General features: G+C 47.2%; 1 protein-coding gene across 1 annotated transcript in view; it reads right to left on the reverse strand.

Moving 5' to 3' along the window:
* Positions 1-35: 35 nt before the first annotated feature.
* Positions 36-23,934, reverse strand: part of LOC135256053 (multiple epidermal growth factor-like domains protein 11) — a 128,939-nt gene continuing 105,040 nt past the window's right edge. The window contains exons 17-25 of the mRNA XM_064337926.1: positions 23,391-23,519; positions 21,757-21,885; positions 20,619-20,747; positions 14,310-14,543; positions 13,751-13,875; positions 10,587-10,653; positions 5,011-5,064; positions 3,663-3,902; positions 36-3,059 (exon numbers count right to left, since the gene is read on the reverse strand). Of these exons, the coding sequence (XP_064193996.1) occupies positions 2,884-3,059; positions 3,663-3,902; positions 5,011-5,064; positions 10,587-10,653; positions 13,751-13,875; positions 14,310-14,543; positions 20,619-20,747; positions 21,757-21,885; positions 23,391-23,519 (1,283 nt within the window). The 3' untranslated portion in view covers positions 36-2,883. The remainder of the gene's footprint in view (positions 3,060-3,662; positions 3,903-5,010; positions 5,065-10,586; positions 10,654-13,750; positions 13,876-14,309; positions 14,544-20,618; positions 20,748-21,756; positions 21,886-23,390; positions 23,520-23,934) is intronic.

Genomic DNA, 23,934 nt, shown 5'->3' on the forward strand with positions numbered 1-23,934 from the left:
ACAGTACAAAGTACAAAGAAAGGTCACATGCACACCCTGAGCAACAACTTTATTTAGAGTTTTTATTAAAGATAAAAGGAGCTCTGCAAATAACAGCACGGGAAATGACATCATCTCCACGCTGAAAAACACGCACAGGCTTTCTTTCACACACACATACACACTTTCACCCTGTCTCTGGTATGCACAACTCTCACACATGTATGCACGCTCTCTTGCACACACAAGCTCATACCTTGATGTCCATGATTGATGAATGCGGCCTTTGCTAGATTGTCGAGATGTTATTGCTTCCAGGAGAGAAGTAGTGAACACTGCACACAGAAAGACTCAGAATGGTTTCCTCCCCCCATGTTTATATACAAAAAAGCAGGAAGTCTGGGTTTTTATACAATCAGACCAGGCTTCAACAATGGGCATTTATGTTAAGTTGTTATTTTTATATAATTATTATTTAGTATTTAATCATTTTGATTGACATTCCAGTTGTAATCCATGTTTTTTTTTAAATATATTGTTTAGAAAATTGTATTCAAATTAGAAAAAAATGTGTATTCAAAATTACATAACTAGCAGCTGGATGGAGTTAAGGCACCATGCTGTGGTGCAAAGATGAGCCCCAAGGTCTCGAATCAAATCCGGTCCATGCCAGTGCTGACTGGCTGGTAGCTCCATAGGGCAACGTGCAACTGCCAATTGCATGTCTGAGGGTATAGGAGGGTTTGGTCAGTTAGTGGTCCATGTTTCATTGCTATCTAGCGACCCCTGCTGGTCGGCAGGGCTCGGTGTGGATGTTAAAGCTGCGTATGAAAGATCTTCCTCAGATTCCGTTCTTAGTCATAGCCTGCGATGTGAAAAGAAGCAGCTGGTGACGCCGCGTGTTTCGGAGGATAAGCGCGAGTACGTACACTCTCCCGAACTGGCAGTGGGATTCATGCGTGAACGTGGCGATGGTTGCTGCGGACAACTGGACATTCCAAATTAGGGTGGGAACTGGGTATGTACAGCCCCAAGTTGGGTGCCAATTTCATAGGAAAAAGTGCACACATGTTTGCTGTGCCACCAAAAACAAAACTGAATAATTAAAGCTCTGCCCACTGTACGTCCTACAGTGACGAGGCTGAAGAGGTTATTCTCAACTCTTCACACTGATAAACTGATCACAGGCACCCTGGTCACAGCTGACTCGTCAATAAAGGAATTTAGAGGAAATAGACTGTGGCGATCCCGACAGGATCTCTGACACTTCATTACACGACAAAGGAGGAGGAGGAGGAAGAGAAGGACAAAGAAGTAGAATGATGAAGAGTGAAGTCTGACTTATCGGTGTCGTGAATGGTTTGTCTGCTTGTGGTCGACGCTGCACTCGTGAAATGAGCAATTGGTAACAGCATATTATAAACAATTGCCGTTACATCAGCTGCTTGTAAAATGGCTGTAAAATAAGCCTCATTACAGCCAGCTGTGTAACAGTGGTGGGAATTTCATCCTCGAACCCAGGTCTGTAAAGGACACATCTCTCTTCAGCACACCGCTTCTGCTACTGTCATACAAACACAGATATTTCATGGGCTATACAGTGCACAAGCATTCTGATTACATATTATACTTTTCCCATTTTCCAGGTCTATAAACAAAGAATTATATATCTATATATTTCTTAAATTTGAAGATCATTAATGATGTATACAGACTGCAACACAGCAAAATGTGCTGGAGGTGACAGTTATTTACATTTAATATCTTAAATTGATCATGCTTGCTTTTCATTGAAACATCTCACTAATAAAACCAACTACAATATCACTCAATGTAAATAATCATCAGACACAATATAAATACATAATTACAATTACAAAGAGAGAAAGAAAAACAACGTTTCTTAAAAGATATGAACCCAGATGGGGTTTCAATATGTAAACAGTCAAAAAAGGACAATAAATAAATAAATATAAATGAAAATATAGGGGGGAAAGATAATTTGGAATTCTACATGTGACCATTTCCAGTGTTGTTTTTTTTCCACCAGTGAATGAGACCATTGCTACAATATTCATTACATAATCATGCATTATCATTGGGTTTTGTTCTAAGACAAGGAGTCAAGGAGGCTGTGACCTCGGATGAGGCAGGTTTCCATTCAGCAGCAGTGTGAATAAATGTCCCTGCACAGAGACACCCCCTCTATCACTAAGGTCAGGCCAAAGGTCATTCAAGGTCACTCCTGGCCCTGATACCCTCTGATGGCAGGCCCAACTGTGACCTTGATCTGAGCCCCGCCCCTTTGGAGCCCCGCCCATTCCTCACTTGGGTATAAAGTTCCTGCAGCCAACAGCAGCTGACAGAGCTCCACATCTGGAGGCTGGGTTCCCTGCTGTCCAGTAAGGGGTTTCACAGTGAGTTCCAACAGGGAAGTTCAAACCGGATGCTTTCTCCAGCTTCCTAGTGCAACCCCACCCAGCCACAGAGGAACTGCCTCCCTTTCCTGCGGCCATGTTAGAGGTCTGGGATGCAAAGTTTTGGTGGCCCTAAAGCCCACCCCACAGTAGGTCAGTCTTTGCGGGGCAAACTGCAGCTGGTGTCCAGGCTCATAATCCAGAGGAACCCTGGAATCAGGTAGCCGCAGGAAGTCCCATCCACTCAGAGAGAGAGAGAGAGAGAGAGAGAGGGTAGGCAAGGAGGGAGGGGGGAGAAAGAGAGAGAGAGGAAGCGAGAAAGAAGTATGCCCACAATCTGTGCTCTGTTACCACGCAACAGTTAGAGAGAGAACCCTGGGCAGGGTGGGGTGTGGTAGGGCTTGGTGGGGCATGGCAGAGTGGGGCAGGGCGGGGCGGGGCTGGGCAGCATGGCCCTGTCCACATTGGACGTTTGGAGGCCTGCCCCCTACAGGAGGGAGCCGGGGGGGCTGGCTGGGGGGGGCGTTTTGTGGGTGGGGCTGAGGCGAACTGGGACCAGGTCGTAGTGGCTAGGGATGTGGCTGTTTCGAGGCAGGTCATACGGACCCTGAGAGAACGTGGTCAATATTGCTCCTGTGCTCTGCATGACATTGACAGTGGGTTCTGAGAGAGAGAGAGAAAGAAAGAAAGAGAGAGAGAGGGGTGGGGGAGAAGAAAGAAAGAAGGGAAGAATGAAAGAGGGCTGTTATTTTTCCTTGTTATACATTATTTTGAGTGTTCACTGTCAAGTCAACCCTGGTAGAGTACACAACATTCTATAAACTCAGCCACAGCTGAATTAACCCTAACATTTAACTGTGCACATCTTTTTAATGAATTTGCTTATTATTATTATTATTATTTGTTTTCTTTTTCTTCTTATTATTTTTGACAATATTTCCTACATTTGTATATATTATGCAGATTATGCAGAATATATTTTATTATTTTATTTTAGTTATTTATTTTTTTGGTGAGGATGATGATGTGGTTATGATGATGGTGATTATTATTATTATTATTTATTTTTTTAATTGGTGTTGTTCGATGTGATATGTATGTATGTGTGAATGTGTGTTCTTATGTTGATGGGTTACATTCATACTACACAGATAGGGAGAGGGAACTCTTAGCACAGATGGAGAATCCGCTGAAACCCCTCCTTCAGCCTCTCCTGTCTCCTCGAGCCGTCCCTTCCTGCCCCGCCCCGCCCCGCCCCTCGCTCACCCATGTCGTAGACGTTCTTGATGGCGGCGGAAGTGGGGCGAGAGGAAGCGCGAGAGGCGGGGCAGGAGGCGGAGCGAAAGGCGGAGCCGCAGGGCGGCTCCCGGCGGGCGGGGGACTTCATCTCCATGTAGCTGCTCTCTGAGTGTCTGACGGCCACGCCCGGCGGGTCCTTGATGGTGGCGTAGGGGTTCTCGCTGCTGAGCGAGCAGGTGCTGGCACTGCACATGGACTCCATGTAATCTGAGAACGGCAACCGCAGTCTGCGCATCAGGGACACGTTTCCCTCCCCCGGCAATGACACGCCACATCGGAAGGAGTGGGGGGGAGGCGGGGTTTGAGAAAGGGGTGGGGTTGGGCCATTGATTAGTGATGTCACACAGTTACGTGACTTCCGAAGACTGTGCAAGCTGCCATTGCAAGTCTGCAGTAGTGGCACTTCATGCCCGAGGAAACCACATATCAACCACAGGGTGCTGGTACATTGTGGAAAGGGATTAGAAGAGGACATGAGGGGATTCTGGGATGCCGGGATTGTGTGAGAATCGTGCAGTTGAGTTCAGGAATAAAAGAGAAGAAAATTCCTCAGGGAAAAAGTGAAAAATATTATGGATTGTCCACCCTAAAAGAGAGAGAGAGCAGCTCCTGCATTCTGCTGCTCTGCACACATACACACATGCATGCACACACACAACCACACACACACAGTCCCGCACTGCTATCCTTATGAGGACTTCCCATTGACCACATTCATTCCGTAACCTCCCTAACCCTAACCCCAACCACTACATGCCTAACCTTAACCCTAACCTTAAACTAATTGTAACCCTAACCCAAACTAACCCTAAGTCCTAACCCTAAAACAGCCTCTTGATCTTGTGAAGACCAGCAAAAAGTCCCCACAAAGATAAATTTTCCTCATCTTTCTATCCTTGTGAGGACATTTAATTCCCACAAAGATAGTATTACAAGTTCACAGACACAGACATAGACACACACACACACTCCTGGGTTTCTTCCTCGACCCTTACCTGCAATCTTGGGTATGGTGTTACCATGTAATATAGTTTGCCATACAGTCGCAACAGGGCTGGTGATATTATGTAAGGGTTATACTGGGTGTGATTCTAAGACAGTTAGATAAGCAGCCGATAACACTGGTCCAGGCACCACTGGTGTCAGTCACATTTGGGAGGAGCAAGTGGGGAAAAGGGCGTGTCTCTGGGAGGCCAGGAAGGAGGTGGAGTGAAAAATAGTCAGGTGCCGATTGGCTGGAGGGTTTATGATGCTGGTGAAGAGGATGATGGTGAGGAAGGCTGAGGGCAAGCTGGGTTTATTGAGTGTACTGTACCTTTGTAGCACTGTTCTACAACGTAAGAGTAACGTCGGTCCAAGCAGTGCACACCTGCACAAAGTCGAGATGCAGGAGTTATTAGTCTGGATGTGATACAACATTGCCAGACTAATCTTTTTGGATCCCTTGGTCATCTTTCATATGTTTCTTTCCTTGTTTAAAAGTTTTAACACAAATATACATTGTTCCCAAAATTTTACCACTAATTGCTAAATACTAACACAGCTTACAAGATACAGAAACAAATCTGATTCTCCAACAGTGGAGCCGTGCAGATGTCCGTTGTTAATTGTTGTATTTATGTTTAAAAATATATCATGAAGGTGTTTTTTATAGCTAGACAGCTCTGAACTCTTTCTGGCCAATCAAAATAGAGTATTGGTAGTATCTTGTATCCTAGCAACAGACAAAGACAAACTGTACTGAATTGTTCCATAAGTGTAATAATGTGTATTCGCTAAGTGAAACGGATCCAGGCGAAACAGAGAGATGTGAACATGATTGATGATGAAATTCATGTGAGATGTGGTGACGTGTCCAACGGACTTCTAATGTAGTGACATGTCTCATCATGTCACAGACTACAATACCTACATCTGCCTGGACTGCGCAGAACATCAAGGATTTACTGTTCGAAAGTACTTTTAAACATTAAAAACATTTAAATGGTTTTATCCAGTGTTAGGTTTTATTATACCGCGCAACGCATTTGCAATGTAGCTTGTGAACATATAAAATAAAAAAAATAAAAAAATAATAATCTGTCGGTATTCTATCCAATTAAAACGGCCGAGTTATCAAGGATCTCCAGTTCTCATTGGCTTTTGCATAGGGCCTGTGAATGCGCCCAGGATATATAAAGTGAAGTGAGGAAGGGGGTGTGATCAGTGCTCTGCGATGACAGAGCTCTGATACCCTTCTGAAACACCGGAAGGGAGACAGACAGCCATTCTATTTGAAGGCAGCTGTGTGACACCTGCAGTCTGCCTGCTCCAAGCCCAAGTGGCCTGTCTGAATTTTAACACAACCACAGTTGTTGTGCAGTATTAAAACCACCAATTTAAACAATGTTCACAACATTTTACCCTTTATTACATCTGCCTGACTTGGATAGGATAGAAAACAACTGACGGATATGCAACGTGTATTAACATTTAAAGCTTTGCATATGCAAATACAAGACACGTGCATTATTATGGATTTGAAATAGACAGAAATTCTAGCATCTGGAAATGGCAGAATAGACTGCAGGTTATATAAATGATTTCTGCTCTTGGCCAATGAAATGAGTCCTGAATAAAATGAAATCTCAAAACTGAAAGACAGGGACAGAGAAAAAAGTTATAGCCAGGAGCTTGCCTACAGCTAAACGATTCTTAAAACATAGCTTAAAAATACATCAGAAGTCAGCTGCCAGAGGAGCTTTTCTCCTGGGCTGAAATAAACTCGCATTTCCTCAGCATTCTGTGCGGTCTTGCAGTCTACAGTGTGTGTTTATCTGCTAAAACAAGGGCAGGCTTAGTCACACTCTGGCACTCCGATAATCCACTGATAAGCATGGCCATGCTTGTCAGAGCTATACGTCTTCGCCATAAGCAGCTCCCAGTGCGTACATTTTAAGGATGTACACTAAGCTTTTTGTGCGAATTCATAGGACCAATAATCTCACCGTGCCCAATATCTCACCCTCTATAGTGTTACATACAGTGAGCTCCATAATTTTTGGGACAAAGACATATTTTTTTCTTAATTTGGGTCTGAACTCCACAATTTTACATGTGCAATCAAACAATTCACATGTGGTTAAGGTACACAGTCTCAGCTTTTAAGGGTATTTTTTTACACTTGGTTTCACCATGCAGAAATTACAGAAATCTTTATACATAGCACCTCCATTTCAGGGCACCATAATGTTTTGGACATATTAATGCAGTGGTTCTTAACCTTGTTGGAGGCACCGAACCCCACCAGTTTCATATGCTCATTCACCGAACCCTTCTTTAGTAAAAAATAAAATATAACTGCAGACTAGACTGAGGGGTGGACCTCTGCGGCGGAGGCTCCACCGAACCCCTGAGACCGACTCACCGAACCCCTAGGGTTCGACCGAACCCAGGTTAAGAACCACTGTATTAATGCTATATAAATGAAAGTAGTTATGTTTAGTACTTTGCATGCAAATTCTTTGCATGCAATGTCTGCTTGAGGTCTGTGACCCATAGAGTATCTTCTCTGGTGATGCTCTGCCAGGCCTGTACTGCAACCATCTTCAGTTCCTTCTTTTTTTTGGGGGGGGGGGCTTGTTGCCTTAACTTCTCTTCAGCATATGAAACACGTTTGGTTGGACTCAGATCGGATGAATGATTTGGCCATTTGAGAATTTCACAGTTTTGGCTTTGAAAAACTCCTTTGTTGCTTTAAAAGTATGTCTGGGATCATTGTATTGCTCTAGGATGCAGAGCCATTAAATGAATTTGAAGGTATTTGGCTGAATTTGAGCAGATAGGATGCTTTTGCGCACTTGAGAATTCATTCTGCTGCTGCTATCAGCAGTTACATCATCAATGAAGACAAGTGAGTCATTACCTGTGGCAGCCATACTTGCCCAAACCACAACACCTCCATTACCACGTTCCACAGATGGGGAGGGTGCTTTGGATCTTAGGCATATCCTATTGGCCTCCACAGATTGCTCTAGTCATCACTCTAATACAAGTGATTCTTGGTCTCATCTGTCCACAAGACCTTTTTCCAGAACCCTGCAGGCTCTTTTAAGTACGTCTTAACTGTAACCTGACCCTCCTGTTTTTTGTGGCTAACTAGTGGTTTGCATCTCGTGGTGTACCCTCTGTAGTTCTGTTTGTGGAGTCTTCTGCGGACAGTAGTCACGGATACCCCCATGCCTGCTTCCTAAAGCATGTTTCTGATCTGCCAGACAGGTGTTTGGGGTTTTCCTTCATTATGGTGAGAATTCTTCAGTTACACACTGTACCACGTCCTCCTTAGCCCACTAGTCCCTTTGCAATTACAGAGCTCACTAATGTTCCCTGTCTTTGATGCTCCAAACAGTTGCCTAAGGTTTTGCCTATAACTCTGACTGTTTTTTTCTTCTTATTTCTGAGCTTCATAGTGGCTTCCTTGACTTTCATTGGCATTGGCATCTCTGGTCCTCATGTTGAAAAAACACCAGCCAATAATAGACTCCAAAGGCAAACAAAATCCTAGAATCAAGAGCATATGCTGAAAGCTCTCTTATACCTGCACTAAAGGTGCCAGTATACTCAAAACAGAACTGAACGTTTTGAACGAAACGACGCATTTTGGACAAGAGATGAACCAAAAAAGACGTGGTGTTTTCAGTTTGTGCTGTGTGTACATGCCCCCAGCGCAAACTGTTTGCAAACAGCCCACCAGTTCACAGACCTTCTGTCTCCAACTGGACATCCAAACATCACATGATTTGTTGCGTCACAGTTGACTGGCCAGGGGGTAAAGTTCAACTTCCTTTTTTCTATTCATCACATTACTGTCCTGTCTCCTGGTAGCATCTTCGTGGTCGTGGTCGTGACTGGAATACTTTTGAGATGAATACTGTAGTGGCCGCAGTTTGTTCAGTTGCCACATACAGTGTTGGTAGAAATGAGAGAAATTAGTGGTTATGGTCAAGTTAGCTTATTGAATTGTCTAGCTAGGCAGTTATTGGATGTTTGGCAATGTACAGATATTTGCATAAGGGCCACAGGCCGTGTATAAATAGTGCCTACAGCTGCAGCTTGAGGGCCAGCTTTGTCTGAGTGTTTAATATCTGCTCTTTATCGGCTGAGTGTTTAATATCTGCTCTTCATCTGCTGAGTGTATAACATCAGCTCTTCTGCTCTTAATAAACGTGCTTGTCTACGTCTTCGCATATAGATCTGCCTGGTCTGTGGGTCTCTAAAATCCCTGCAGTACTTTAAACAAAGAGTTGCTGAACTCATGCAAGGATATCGTCATCTTTATATTCAATCACGCAGAGTTTTTGAAGACAATGATGATGAATGATGTGCTAAAATTCCAGGCACAAAACTCCCCCCCCAGCAGTGTGGAGTGACATAAAACGAAGAACATGGAGTTTGTATTGAGTATAGTGACTGCGGTGTGTGGTGACATATTTACCGGAGGTTTGTGCACTGAGAAGTTTGTTCATCATTTGGAGTATGTATACTACTTAAGGAAGCAATTGAACACACCTGACTAATCAGAAACACCTGTGAAGCCATTTGTCCCAAAAATGATGGTGCCCTGAAATGGGTTCTATGTACAAGTGCTGTAATCTCTACATGGTGAAACTAAAATGTATTAAAAATACCCTTAAATAAAAGCTGAGAATCTGCTCTTAAACCACACGTGAATTGTTTAATTATAAATCTAAAATTGTGCAGTGCAGAGCCAAATCAAGAAAAAATATGTCTTTGTCCCAAACATTATGGAGCTACTGGTACATCAACATCCATCTGAATATGGAGATTCAGTACATTAGCGGTCATGATTTGTAGTTTTGGTTGACACTTGAATGCTGTTCTGATAAATTTAACAGTGCATACCAATGACATACTAATTTTACTCTGAAGACATACCATGAATTAAGGATAAGGCATTTACTCAAAAATACTGAATTGAATTTTAAAAATGCATTGAATAATATATTGAATATATGCACTGCAAAATATCTAAATTATTGTCACTATTGTCATATCTGTATGAACCCAGCATGGCCAACAGAATGCATTGTTAAGCAAAAAATGACAAAATATTTTCAAGTATTGAAAATTTACTTTCGATAGAGTGGCTCCATATATTCAAATGTATTATTCAATGTTTCACAGTATATTTTTCAATATATGGCAGTATATTTTCATTGTGCATGACTACCTTGTGAGACGACAAGTGAAAATAGTGGCGCAGAGAGGGGTTGGAGTGCACTTGCAGGAATTACACATTCATTTCAGACTGTAAAGGGAGTTATGCCTAAGGGCTGTTCTATCTGCAGCCAGTACTTAGTACTACTATTCTGCAGATATAAAGGTTTCCTCTTCTCCCTTTTGTAAGGGCTATTGAGGCCAGTTGGTCGGACTCTGCTTCCCCATTGGCTGGTTTTGTCTTCTGAGAAAGCCAGTGTGGGAAGAAAGAATAATAGGTTTGAAGCTTTCGATAGGACATTTTAATATTTCGTTTTACAAGCTGAATAGCCTGCAATGGGAGGTACAGAGGTAGGTGTGTGTCACACCTGGGTCAGCAAATTATTAATAATAATAATTTTTTCAAACCTTTACCTAGAAGTAAAATTACTGCAGATGTCTGACAATTCTATGAAAGGGAAATGGATTTTCACTAAAATTAGAACAAAAATCTTCTTTAATAGGATTTAGCGTTTTGGTTTAGGAATCTTTGTCTTCATTGAAAATACTCAGGGATTTTTCAGGAGTGCTTCAAAATGTTACCGGCCTCTGCAGAGTTAAAGTATTGCACACACTGTGCATATTTGACCCAAGCGATGTGTGTGCGGGATGCGGGTGAAAGGGGGGAACACTGACCCAGGTCTTTGAGGTTGCAGTACGCCCTCCACTCCGCACTGCTCCGGTCCCCCTTCTTGCTCTTCGGCTGTGAGAGACAGCAGGTTAGAGGGACGCGTGGTCTGGGGCGTTTCTCACAGGTCTGAGCGCCGCGCTGCATTTCGTCAGCAGTACAGCTCTTCAGGCCCCACGCTGTGCTACTGGGAATGAGCCAGAGGCGCAGTGGAGCTGTTGCGCTGTCGTTAGCTTAGCAGTGGTGCAGAGTTTAAGATGAGTTTAAACACGTTTTCTGGAACAGGTTTTGTGGTTTCTTACACCTGCAGTTCAATGCGCACCTATGTTTTAGCCTGAACCCAGCTGCTGTGTCTTGCTTAAATTACGTAACTGCCAGTAGAGGTCATTTTATCTGAGGTTTAAAGGCATACTATGTTTTATTTGAAAATATCATAAAAATAACTAAGCTAATGCTTATCTACGATGCACTGACAACCTCAGTCTTTACACTCTTTAGCCAAATTGGCGCACCTTTTACCTGTTTTCATCATTTAAAATGTTTTGTTAGACGTTTCTGGGCGTGGCACTTTCAGGGTCCCCACTCATTCTAGGAAATCATTTTCCAGGACTTTTCAAGGACAATTTCCATGACTTTAGACTTACTGACATGGAACATGGACAATGGTAGCCCAAAGCCGGTGGTGAACCGGGGGGGTGGGGGGTGGGGGGGCAATGTGCAAGTACCATAACCATTCAAAACTTTGTGCTGCCGTGTAATCTCAGCAGCTAATAAAAAATACAAGAAAAAATACAGAAAAATATGCAAACTCAGCTCTAAATATATTGTTTAATAGCTTGAATTATAGCCTAGCCTACAATTTCCCAGGACCTCACAAATATTTTCAGGACATTTAGTAAATTTTCTCATTTTCCAGGTGTTTTTCATGACTGGAAATCTGATAACTTTCAGGTTTCAGTTCGACATGAACTTTCCAGGTAGTTTACAAAGTTTCTGCAAAGGAGGCTAAGTGTAGGAACTGGGTCATTCAAATACTATAATCAATCTTTGAATTACTTTTCTTTGGTGGCTTCAGCTGAAGTTCACCAAGGGGACAAAAAGCAATGCAGAGTTGACCTGTAAATAATGTTACTTTTAGCTAGCTACCTTACCACAGCTAGATGCCTGAGGTTGGGTAGCTTTTGTATTGAATTCTGTTTTTCTATCAAGATGTCTTCCCCTCTATGGGAACTGCTGTTACTGTTTATAGTTGCAACTTAGCTACAGTTCAATAATTCTCTTGTATTTATCAGGGGGACTGAATTCGATACAGCATGACTGCTATATTTAGCCAGCTTAACTAACTAAAATGCGTCACATCGGCCTTAATCATAATTTTCCTCATTTCATAATTATCTATTTTTCTTATTGTCAGCATATCCTACAAAAAGACCAAAACCTACAATACTTTCCTGACTCTCAACACTGTCTGACATTCTCCTACCCCATTTAGCACTGAAATAAGGAATAGTCAAATTGTGTGCTGAAATACAGCACAGAAAAGACATATTTTAATTTTCAGAAAACATAACATATTATGAAAAACATGGACAGTGTAGTTTTTACCAAATGGCTTGCAATTCATTGTAATGATCAATTATGCTGACAAAAGCAACCATATGTCTCTTTCACTTGCTTTAATAGTTTTTTTGGACAACAATAGAGTTCTATGATTACTGTGATACTGGCTATATCTGGATATCTGGCGTTGGCTAGATGGACAATACTTGTTGGTAGGATAAATACATTGTAAGTTTCGGTCTTTTCACAGGATATGTTGATCATAAGAAAAATATGAAGTTATGAACACCAACCTTATCCCTAGTTGTGTTTTCCCTATTTATTGTAGGGGCAAATCTCACAGTTCATTGAGAATACAATAATTTGTAAGAGAGGTATATAGGCTAGGCCGAGGCGATCAGAAATTGCAGGCTTAATATTTGCAAGAATCCCCTGGAAGCACTGGTTTAACTGAAGCTGACCTAAACTACACCTAGTCAAACGCTAACTTACAGTGCAACTTACAGTGTGGACTGTACATTTGTGCAAATTATCTACAGTATGTGTGTGTGTGCATGGCTATGCCTGTGTGTGTATCTCTATAAGTTTGAATTTGTGTGCGTGTCTACAAGGTTTTGAGAGGTGGCCATGTGTGTCCGGAAGGATTTCAGTTTGTCAAACAAATGATTACATTTCTGGCCTACATGTGCATGGCAGGCAAGTGTGTTTAACAATATGTAACAACATAGTCGTGCAGTTCTGGATTTTGCAAACCATTCAAAAAGAAAGTTTTTCAAGATAAACTACGTAAACAGGCTAAATATGCCTTACACAACAGGAAGAATTAGGCACAAAAGGCAATTTGCATCTGCATGCATTCAGGTGTGCATACACCTTATCCCTACAAAAGGAACTGCCATGATCTGACATAATTAGTTGTTTAATGAAGCTCATTTTTCTTCTGAATATGGAGGAATCATCTCTTACTGAATAAAGATGAAAGAAATCTCAGCCTGAAAAAGTAACTCAATTTCCAGTATTCGCCCCAGTGAATAGGTCTATTTGGATAAGAGATGATGCAGAACAATGCATTTAAAAAGACAATAACACAACAATTTTCTGATCATATTAAGCTCACCAACAACCTATGAATAACAGGTAAAAAAATAACATTAAGGCTATGACAGCTAACTGCCAGCTTATTTAGGCTACGTTGTTTCCTTTACAGCCATACTTCTGGCGGATGCTGACTTGAAACTGAATGTTTTGATAGTTTTAGTGCAGCTTGAGATTCACGTCAGCCATGCAGCCGTCTCTTCCCTCTGGCGGTTTTGTGCGGTTTTGATCCGATAGAAATGGCTGCTTCATGCCTACAGAGCCTGCTGTAGGGGCTACCGGGGCGATAACAATGACAAGTTGCTGTGTTTTTCCAGAAAAAATAACTGAAATGCACACGTGAAAGTGTAAGACCCATCATTTACACTCTAGACTATAAATATTTGTTTATCTATTTTCTGGCTAGAAAGCTGGCAAAGCTTAGTATTTCCCAGACTTTGATCATTTTTAACAACCAAAAATGGCTCTGCTGTGTGTAGTTCTGCGCATGTATATGCAAGTATGTGAGAGGTTGTACCTTCAGGGTGGACTGTCCATCCAGGCTGTTGCCATGGCACTGGGTGACACTGCATTGACCCAGAGTGTGGTAGCTAGGGTTGGAGAAGCAGTGGCCACTGGTATTGACACTGGTCTGAGAAGCATCTGTAAACGAGAGTGTTGACATGGTGTCAAATGGCTTGTACGTGCACACAGGCACATGTATTCACACACATTTTTTAACATGAATATGTGTGTGTGTGTGTACGTGCAAGCTTCCTGACATTGTGTCAATAGTTTAAAGTGTGTATGTTTGTGTGTGTGTTTGTGTGTGCATGTGTGTGTGTGTATGTGTGTGTGCGCATGTGCATACATATGTGTGTGTGTACATGCATGTGTGTGAATGTGCATGCACGTGTATGTATGTGTATGTGTGTGAGATTGTGCTCGTATTACCAGAGAGGGTGTAGTCTGTGCTGGAGTCTGTGTGTGCGTGTGTGCACGTGCGTGTGGTGTGCGTGTGTGTGTGTGTGTGTGTGTGTGTGCACGTGTGTGCCTGTGTGTGTGTGTGTATGTGTGTGAGATTGTGCTCATATTACCAGAGAGGGTGTAGTCTGTGCTGGAGATCCCCAGAGCAGGCGTGTAGGAGACACTGGGCATGTCGTGGTTCTTCTCACTCTGTCTCTGCCGGTGCCAGACGAACAGGCTCAGCATGGCCATGATCAGCAGCAGGAGGAAGATGATGCCCATCACCGCACCTGCAGACTGCCGCTCCGACACCAGCGCCGGGCTGATCTTAGTGTACGGGTTCAGCTCATCCATCATCAGGGCCGCTAGGGAAACACCAGCCGTTATTCCCGGTGTGGGCGTGTGTGTGCGCGCGTGTGTGTGTGTGTGTGCACGTGTGTGCGTGTGTGTGCGTGTGTCTGTGTGTGCGTGTGTGTGTGTGTGTGTGTGTGTATGTGTGTGTGTGTGTGTGCGTGTGTATGTGTGTGTGTGTGCGTGTGCGTGTGTATTGTGGCGCCCCGAGGCCCTATCGGTGCTCCACAAGAGAGCACGAGAAGCACCAGGGCGGCCGGGCCTCCCGCCACCGGCGACTGCTGGGACAAGTGGTGAGTGGACATTACCTCCCGTCTGAAATACTGGAAGGTTTCAGGACCAGGGACAGCAAGCTACAGACCAGGTGAGCTCCAAGGATCAGCATCAAGGACAGGGCTGCAGCAGAGTGCAGGTATGTGGAATTTTCCACTCTGCTGCAGCACACCTGAGACTGCTCAGCTGATTGCCTCACCGAAGATATAAGGAGCAGCACAGAGGAGTGAGGGCTGCGCGGGACTAGGGAGAGCTAGTGCGCCTGGCGTCTCTTCTCATCAGTTCATTGGGCGGTAAGCGGCTGTGAGCCAACAAAGGAAAAAGAAAGAGGAATTGCAGGATTGCAACGTGCAACCTGTTTGCGGAAGGGAGGAAGGAGTGGAGACCGACCTGGAGCGGGCTGGCCAGTGCCCGAGCTCACGCACCTAACCCCTGTTCACTTTGTCTTCCCAGGAGGATTGTACTCACCCTGGGGAGGAAGACTGATACCCCGACCGGGAAGAAGTTTCTGTTCTTTTTTTGCTTCCCCTTCCCTTTCCCCCTACAATTAATACCATTAAATGAATTTTCTGTTAACTGATCCTGAGACTCACTGCACTGGTTCTTACATTGCTGCGGCAACTGCAGCCGTGGGTGGTGAGGAAGTCCACATATGGTGGAGAACGCGGGCATTCCAAATCCACGCTACGAGTTGACCGGACAAGAAGGAAACCAGCAGTGAAAAAAAAAAAAAAAAAAAAAAAAAAAAAATGGAGGAGGCTATTAAAGCACTCCTGCAGATGCAGGAAACACTGCAGGTGGCACTGACTGAATTGTGTTCCAGGACAACGGAACGGGAGAGGAACCAGAAGCCGCGGGATGTGCTGACGAAGTTGACCCCCGAGGATGACGTGGAGGCCTACCTCGAGCTGTTTGAGCGGACGGCCCACAGAGCAGGTTGGGCCCGAGGAGACTGGGGTGGTATCCTGACACCTTTTCTGACCGGGGAGGCCCAGAAAGCCTGCCGGGACCTCTCGGCTGTGGAGGCGGAGAGTTACGGCAATCTCAAAGTGGCCATTTTGGCTCAATATGGCTACAGCCTGCCGGCAAAAGCCCAACGATTCCATCAATGGACGTATAACCCCAACCAACCCGCGAGAGCACAAATCGCTGCCCTGAGTAGTATAACCCGGAGCTGGCTGGTGGAAGGAAACGGGCCCCCCCTCCTGGACCGAGTAGTGCTGGACCGATGCACCCGGGCCCTACCCCCCGATGCCAAGAGGTACGTTGGCCAACAGGGGCCGCAAAGTATTGACCTTTTAATTGCATTGTTGGAAAACCACCAGGTCACCCAAGAGATGCTGCGGACCAGCCGACCCGAACCCTTAAGAGGCACCGCCGGGACATCTAGGACAGAGAAGGGTTATGGCAGGAGAGCAACCGGAACCCCGGAGCCGCGACGACCCGAACCACCCCGCCCCTCCCCGGGAGAACCGGGACAGACGACGGTGCTACACCTGTGGAAGGGAAGGCCACTTCGCACGAGACTGCCCCGACAGAGACGAACCCATGCCAACGGCGGAGACATCGGGACCCCCGGCGTTCCCCTGCAGGTACATCACCACATGCTGGGCACATGAGGGAGCAAGAGCACCAACCTTTCCCGTGAAAATTGCAGGCCGAGATACTGAGGCCCTACTCGATTCCGGAAGTATGGTGACGCTCGTCCGACCAGAGTTCGCTGGAGTCGCCCGAGGTGAGGAAATTTCCGTATCCTGCATCCACGGTGACACCAAGCGATATCTCACTGCCACCATTGACATGTCCACCCCAAGGGGGACGGTGGCCGTACGGGCAGGGGTGGTAGAGAACCTGCCCGTCCCGGTCTTGGTGGGCCGGGATTGTGTCATATTTGATCGGTACTGGAAGGAAGCTCCGGCGAACCGCAATGCAGAGACCGGCCGCAGGATCCAGAAGCGACGCACCCACAGACGAACAGAAGGGGCGCTCAACCAGCCTGGGCGGGCCTATCTGGGGGAGACCCAGCCGAGACGGTGGACCCGGACGTAGAGGTGAGAGGGCCCACTCCCGGCCCTGAGGACACCACCGCCACCGCCTCAGAAGCAGGAGCCGAGAATCCAACAGCCCTGGAAGAGGTGGGTCCGAGCGAGACCTTCTCCGAGTTCTCCCACCGACAGGGGGACCCAACCAGAGACCACAGCCGATTTGGGACGGCACAGCTTCAGGACCCCAACCTGGCTCAGGCATGGAGGGATGTCCAGGAGATCGAGGGGCAGCTACAACCAGGGGTGAGTGAAACGACAAACCCACATTTCACGGTTGATCAGGGGCTGTTATATCGGGTACATGAGGCCAAGGGAGAGTGTCACAAACAGCTGCTAGTGCCCAAGACTCATGTCTCAAAGGTCCTGTATCTTGCACACACCCACCTCCTGGGGGCGCACCTGGGAGTCGAGAAAACCTATGAGCGTATCCTTCCGCGGTTCTACTGGCCGGGCGTAAAGAGAGCCGTCGAAGAGTACTGTCGCCACTGCGCAGAATGTCAGCTCCACAGCCCCAAGGTGAAGTATAAGAACCCACTAATACCTCTGCCTATCATCGATATCCCCTTCAGCCGCATCGCAATGGACATTGTGGGCCCGCTCCCACGGTCCAGCCGGGGACACAAATATATACTGGTCATCATGGATTATGCTACCCGGTTTCCCGAAGCTATTCCATTGAGAACAGCCACCGGGAAGACGGTAGCCAGAGAACTGTTCCTGTTGTTCAGCCGGGTGGGTATAGCATCAGAAATACTCACTGACCAGGGATCATGTTTTATGTCCACAGTACTGAAGGCGATGTCGCACCTGTTGAAGGTGAAACAGCTGAGGACCTCAGTCTATCACCCGCAGACAGACGGGTTGGTAGAGAGATTTAACCGCACCTTAAAGCAGGTGTTGAGGAAAATGATAGAGACAGATGGTAAGGATTGGGACCAATTGCTTCCCTATCTAATGTTCTCCATCCGCGAAGTACCGCAGGGGTCCACAGGATTCTCCCCCTTCGAACTGCTGTATGGGCGGCGACCCCGAGGAATGCTGGACCTGGCCAAAGAGACCTGGGAGCAGCAACCCTCGCGCCATCGCACGGTCATTGAACACGTGGAGCAGATGCACCAACGGATGGCCTGCATATGGCCCATGGTCCGGGAGCACATGCAGCAGGCCCAGCTGGCCCAAGCCCGAGTATACAACCGCGGAGCCCAGGTGAGAGAGTTTAAGCCGGGGGATAAAGTGATGGTGTTGGTTCCGACACACGAGTGTAAATTTCTGGCTAAATGGCACGGGCCGTATGAAGTGACCGAGAAAACTGGACCGGTCAATTACAAGGTCAGACAGCCGGGACGGCGGCGTACCACTCAAATATACCACGTTAACTTGCTCAAACGGTGGTATGAAGCTGAACAACCGCCGGCCCAGGCGCTTGCTGCTCATCTCTCTCCCCAGGTCACACCCGAGGTAACCATGGGGCAGCAGCTGACGACTCACCAGGTCCAGGACCTCCGAGAACTCCTGGATCGGAATCGAGATGTGTTCTCTGACCTACCCGGGCGGACCTCGATAACGGAGCATGACATCGTCACCGAACCGGGGAAGAAGGTTAGACTGAGACCGTACAGAATCCCCGAGGCCCAGCGTGAGGCCATCAGGGAAGAGGTCAGAAAGATGCTACAGATGGGGGTCATTGAAGAGTCCCGCAGTTCCTGGAGCAGTCCAATAGTTATTGTACCCAAACCAGACGGTAGCCGTAGGTTTTGCAATGACTTCAGGAAACTGAATGAAATTTCACGATTTGATGCCTACCCCATGCCCAGGGTAGATGAGCTGATAGAACGGCTGGGGCCGGCCAGATTCCTCAGCACCTTGGATCTCACTCGCGGGTATTGGCAGGTTCCACTTTCCCCACAGGCTAAAGAGAAGACCGCCTTTGTGACACCGGATGGCCTGTTCCAGTACCGAGTCCTACCCTTTGGGGTCCATGGGGCACCGGCAACCTTTCAACGCCTGATGGATCAAGTTCTCCGACCCCATCAGGAATATGCGGCCGCATACCTCGATGACATTGTGGTCCATAGTGCCAACTGGAAGGTCCATCTGGCCAGGCTGGAGGCCGTACTGGGGGCCCTCCGGGAGGCTGGACTGACGGCCAACGCAACCAAATGTCGCTTGGGGTTAGAGGAGGCGGACTACCTCGGGTACACGGTCGGACGGGGGTGTGTGAAACCCCAACATACGAAGGTGGAGTCAATCGCAACATGGCCCAAGCCCCTGACCAAGAAGCAGGTGAGAACCTTTCTAGGCCTAGTTGGCTATTACCGGCAATTCATCCCCAATTTTGCATCCATAGCCACACCCCTGCATGACCTGACTTCAAAGAATCGTCCCAACCGAGTCAGCTGGACAGCAGAAGCCGAGGCCGCCTTTGACACCCTGAGACAGACCCTCTGCAGCGAGCCAGTTCTGGTAACCCCGGCCTTTGACCAGACATTTGTACTACAGACGGATGCTTCCATGGGGGGATCGGGGCCGTGCTCTCCCAGATACGTGAAGGGGCCGAACACCCGTCACGTACATCAGCCGTAAGCTAATGAAGCATGAATGGAATTACGCTACGGTAGAGAAAGAATGTTTGGCAGTCAAATGGGCTATGGACAAGCTGCGGTATTATCTACTGGGTAGAGAGTTCGTACTGGTCACCGACCATGCCCCGCTAAAATGGATGGCTGTGAATAAAGATAACAATTCCCGTGTCACTAGGTGGTTTCTGAGCCTACAGAACTTCCGCTTCAAGGTCGAACATCGGTCCGGGAAGCTCCATGGGAATGCTGACGCCCTCTCCAGACGGGGGAATGCCTATGGTCCGGCGCTCCAGGTGACAGCTTGGAGCTGAGGGATGGGTATGTGGCGCCCCGAGGCCCTATCGGTGCTCCACAAGAGAGCACGAGAAGCACCAGGGCGGCCGGGCCTCCCGCCACCGGCGACTGCTGGGACAAGTGGTGAGTGGACATTACCTCCCGTCTGAAATACTGGAAGGTTTCAGGACCAGGGACAGCAAGCTACAGACCAGGTGAGCTCCAAGGATCAGCACCAAGGACAGGGCTGCAGCAGAGTGCAGGTATGTGGAATTTTCCACTCTGCTGCAGCACACCTGAGACTGCTCAGCTGATTGCCTCACCGAAGATATAAGGAGCAGCACAGAGGAGTGAGGGCTGCGCGGGACTAGGGAGAGCTAGTGCGCCTGGCGTCTCTTCTCATCGGTTCATTGGGCGGTAAGCGGCTGTGAGCCAACAAAGGAAAAAGAAAGAGGAATTGCAGGATTGCAACGTTAAACCTTTTTGCGGAAAGGAGGAAGGAGTGGAGACCGACCTGGAGCGTGCTGGCCAGTGCCCGAGCTCACGCACCTAACCCCTGTTCACTTTGTCTTCCCAGGAGGATTGTACTCACCCTGGGGAGGAAGACTGATACCCCGACCGGGAAGAAGTTTCTGTTCTTTTTTTGCTTCCCCTTCCCTTTCCCCCTACAATTAATACAATTAAATGAATTTTCTGTTAACTGATCCTGAGACTCACTGCACTGGTTCTTACATTGCTGCGGCAACTGCAGCCGTGGGTGGTGAGGAAGTCCACAGTATGTGTGTGTGTGTGTGTGTGCGTGTGCGTGTGTATGTGTGTGTGTGTGTGCTCGCGCGTGCATGTGTGTGTGTGTGTATGTGTGTGTATGTGTGTGTGTGTGTGTGTGTGCGTGTGTATGTGTGTGCGGGCCCTCACTCACCCTGGTCACAGCGGATGCCTTTGTACCCAGGGCTGCAGTAGCAGGTGCCTGTCACATAGTCACAGGTGGCGTTATTCAGGCACTCACACAGCTGCTGGCAACCATAACCAAACGTCCCAGACGGGCATTCTGTGAGAGAGACAGAGAGAGAGAGAGAGAGAGAGAGAGGGGGAGGGAGGGAGGGAGGGAGGGGGGGAGAGAGAGAGAGGGGGAGAGAGAGATAAGAGGGGCATGGCATGAACAGGCACACAAGAAAAGAATACAAGATGGATGATGAAAGAGATAAAAAGAGAAAGGGGATAAGAGTGGGAGTAAGGGCAGGGTTGAGAGGAGGACAGGGTTGAAAAAAGATGGAAGGACAAAAAAGGGAGCGAGAGAGAGAGAGAGAGAGAGAGAGAATGAGAAAGAGAGGATAGAGGTGGTCACACACATGCAAGCACAAACAGAACATGCACCTATCCAGCATCAGGAAGCATGGATGAGGGTCAAATTCGCACATATATTTTTAACCAGCATCTGTGGTATCTGTGACTTCACAGGAAACAGGAAACAGCAGGCTCAGGCAGAAACGGATGAACTCTGAGCTCTGGTACGATAATGACTCTGCAGGCCGTGCAATTTGGACAGCCTTGGATCAACCTTCAGCCCACAAAACTGCACTTTAAACAGTTCAGCATTAATTGAGTCAGAGAGGGATCAAAGGCACTCTATTAGATTATAGTACATTTAAGACTGCATTTTACTCTGTGAAAGTGGTGGTGGAGTATTTCTGAGGGTGGGACATGGAGAGTGTGGTTCGAAGGGTGGCGTGTGGGATGAATGGGCATGGTTAAGGGTGGAGTTGGATGTGGATGTGTGTGGTTAAGGGCGGAGTTTGGGTGGGTGGGTGGTCGGGTGTAGCCAGGAGGGTGGCGTGTGGGATGAATGGGTGTGGTTAAGAGTGGAGCTGGGTGTGGATGTGTGTGGTTAATGGCGGAGTTGGGGTGGGTGGGTGGTCGGGTGTAGCCAGGAGGGTGGCGTGTGGGATGAATGGGTGTGGTTAAGAGTGGAGCTGGGTGTGGATGTGTGTGGTTAAGGGCGGAGTTGGGGTGGATGGGTGTGGCCAGGAAGGTGGTGGCTGGGCGTGGCTGGGACTCACTCAGCTCACAGCTGTACCCGATGAAGCCCGTGCGGCAGGCGCACTGCCCGTTAACGTGGTCACAGTCCGCTCCGTTCTGGCAGTGACACACCTCCAGACAGTCCCGCCCATAGAACCCCGAGGGACAGCCTGGGGGACGCAGTCACAGTTACGCAACATGGAGCAATAAGAGACACAGAGCAACACAGAGCAACACAGAGCAACACTGAGCAACACAGAGCAACACAGAGCAACACTGAGCAACACAGGGCAACACAGAGCAACACAGAGCAACATAGGGCAACACAGAACAACACAGCAACACTCAGCAACACAGGGCAACACTGAGCAACACAGAGCAGCACAGAGCAACATAGAGCAACACAGAGCAACACAGGGCAACGCTGAGCAACACAAAGCAGCACAGAGCAATACAGAGCAACACAGAGCATACATAGAGCAGCACAGAGCAACACAGGGCAACATAGAGCAACACAGAGCAACACAGAGCAACACAGAGCAACTCAGAGCAACACAGAACAACACAGAGCAACACAGAACAATATGAGACACATAGCAACACAGAACAATACAGAGCAACATATAGCAACATAGAGCAGCACAGAGCAACACAGAGTGACACAGAGAAAACAAACCGGCACAGAGAGACACTGAACAGGCTGATGTAGAGCTGTATGGAGCAACATGGACTGACACACAGCAATAAGGAGCAACACAAAGTGCAGAGAGTGACATCATCAAACCCGACACTGACAGAAATAAAAGGCTGGAGATTCCACGCTTAGCAATCGGCACAGCATGGAACCAATGCATTACTAGTACACACACACACACACACACACACACACACACACACATACACACACATACACACACATACACACACACACACACACACACACACACACACACACACACACACACACATACACACACACACACATACACACACACACACACACACACACAGGTATTTACGTGAACACAAGCACTGTGGTGCACACATGAAAGCGCACGGTCACGTGCGCACGCATGTGTGCACGTGCCCATGCCTCGTCTGTGCGAGCATCCAAGTCGCGTCCGTTAAAAAGCAGCAGCGGAGAACTTATCAGAGAGCAGGGGCACACACAAACTGAGCTGATGCAAAGGTCTGCAATCTGTGTCAAATAAGATCATCACCCCTCTTATGAAACGTGAAATTCGTTTTCTGAAACTCTGTGTCAGAAAAAAAAAGAGAAAAATATGCAAAACCAGAATGGGCTGGAAATGAAGCTAATTTAGCTGAATCCTAAATGAATGAACTGTGTGGAATGCAATGTGATGTGGCTGATCACATGGTTTGTGGATTAATGTACAGTGGGGGAAAAAAAAGAGCATAACAGGTGTTTAAGGTTTTTTATCTGGATTGTGTTGCAAGATATACAACCCATTCCAGACTCAAATTGCTATCCAATCCTTTTTAAAATACATACTTTGTAAAGCTGATGCAAGCTAACACTTCAATTGTCTTGAACAAAGTTTTCATTTTCTCTGCAGATTGGAAAGCACTGTAGCTCTTTAGTTTTTTTGACTGACGCAGTTGCAGAAGGTTGCCAGCAGATGTCGCTGTGTGACTGGGGAGTGGGGAGACTCACGCTGAGTGCAGTACAGTCCAGTCCAGCCGGTGCTGCACCTGCACTCCCCGTCTGTGGCGCTGCACTGGGCTCCATTGTGACAGTTACAGCTGTGGATGCAGTCGGGGCCCCAGTACCCCGAGGGACAAGCTGCAACCGCCAGAGACACAGTCAGCACAAGCACACGTGTGCACTCAAACATGCAGGCCACATGTGCGCATACAGACGCACACTCTCACAGGCTCGCACACACACACGCAACTACACACACACACACACACACACACACACGCAGACATACACGCAGACACACACACACACACACGCAGACATACACGCAAGTACATACGCACACACACACACGCACGCGCACACACACACACAGACACACACACACACGCAGACATACATGCAGACACACACACACACACACGCAGACACACACACGCACGCAGACACACCCACACACGCAAGTACACACACACACACACACACACACACACACACACACACAGACATACACGCAGGCACACACACAGGCATGCAGACACACACACACGCAGAC

Source organism: Anguilla rostrata, chromosome 5 (genome assembly GCF_018555375.3).
Source record: "Anguilla rostrata isolate EN2019 chromosome 5, ASM1855537v3, whole genome shotgun sequence".
Lineage (NCBI taxonomy): Eukaryota > Metazoa > Chordata > Actinopteri > Anguilliformes > Anguillidae > Anguilla > Anguilla rostrata.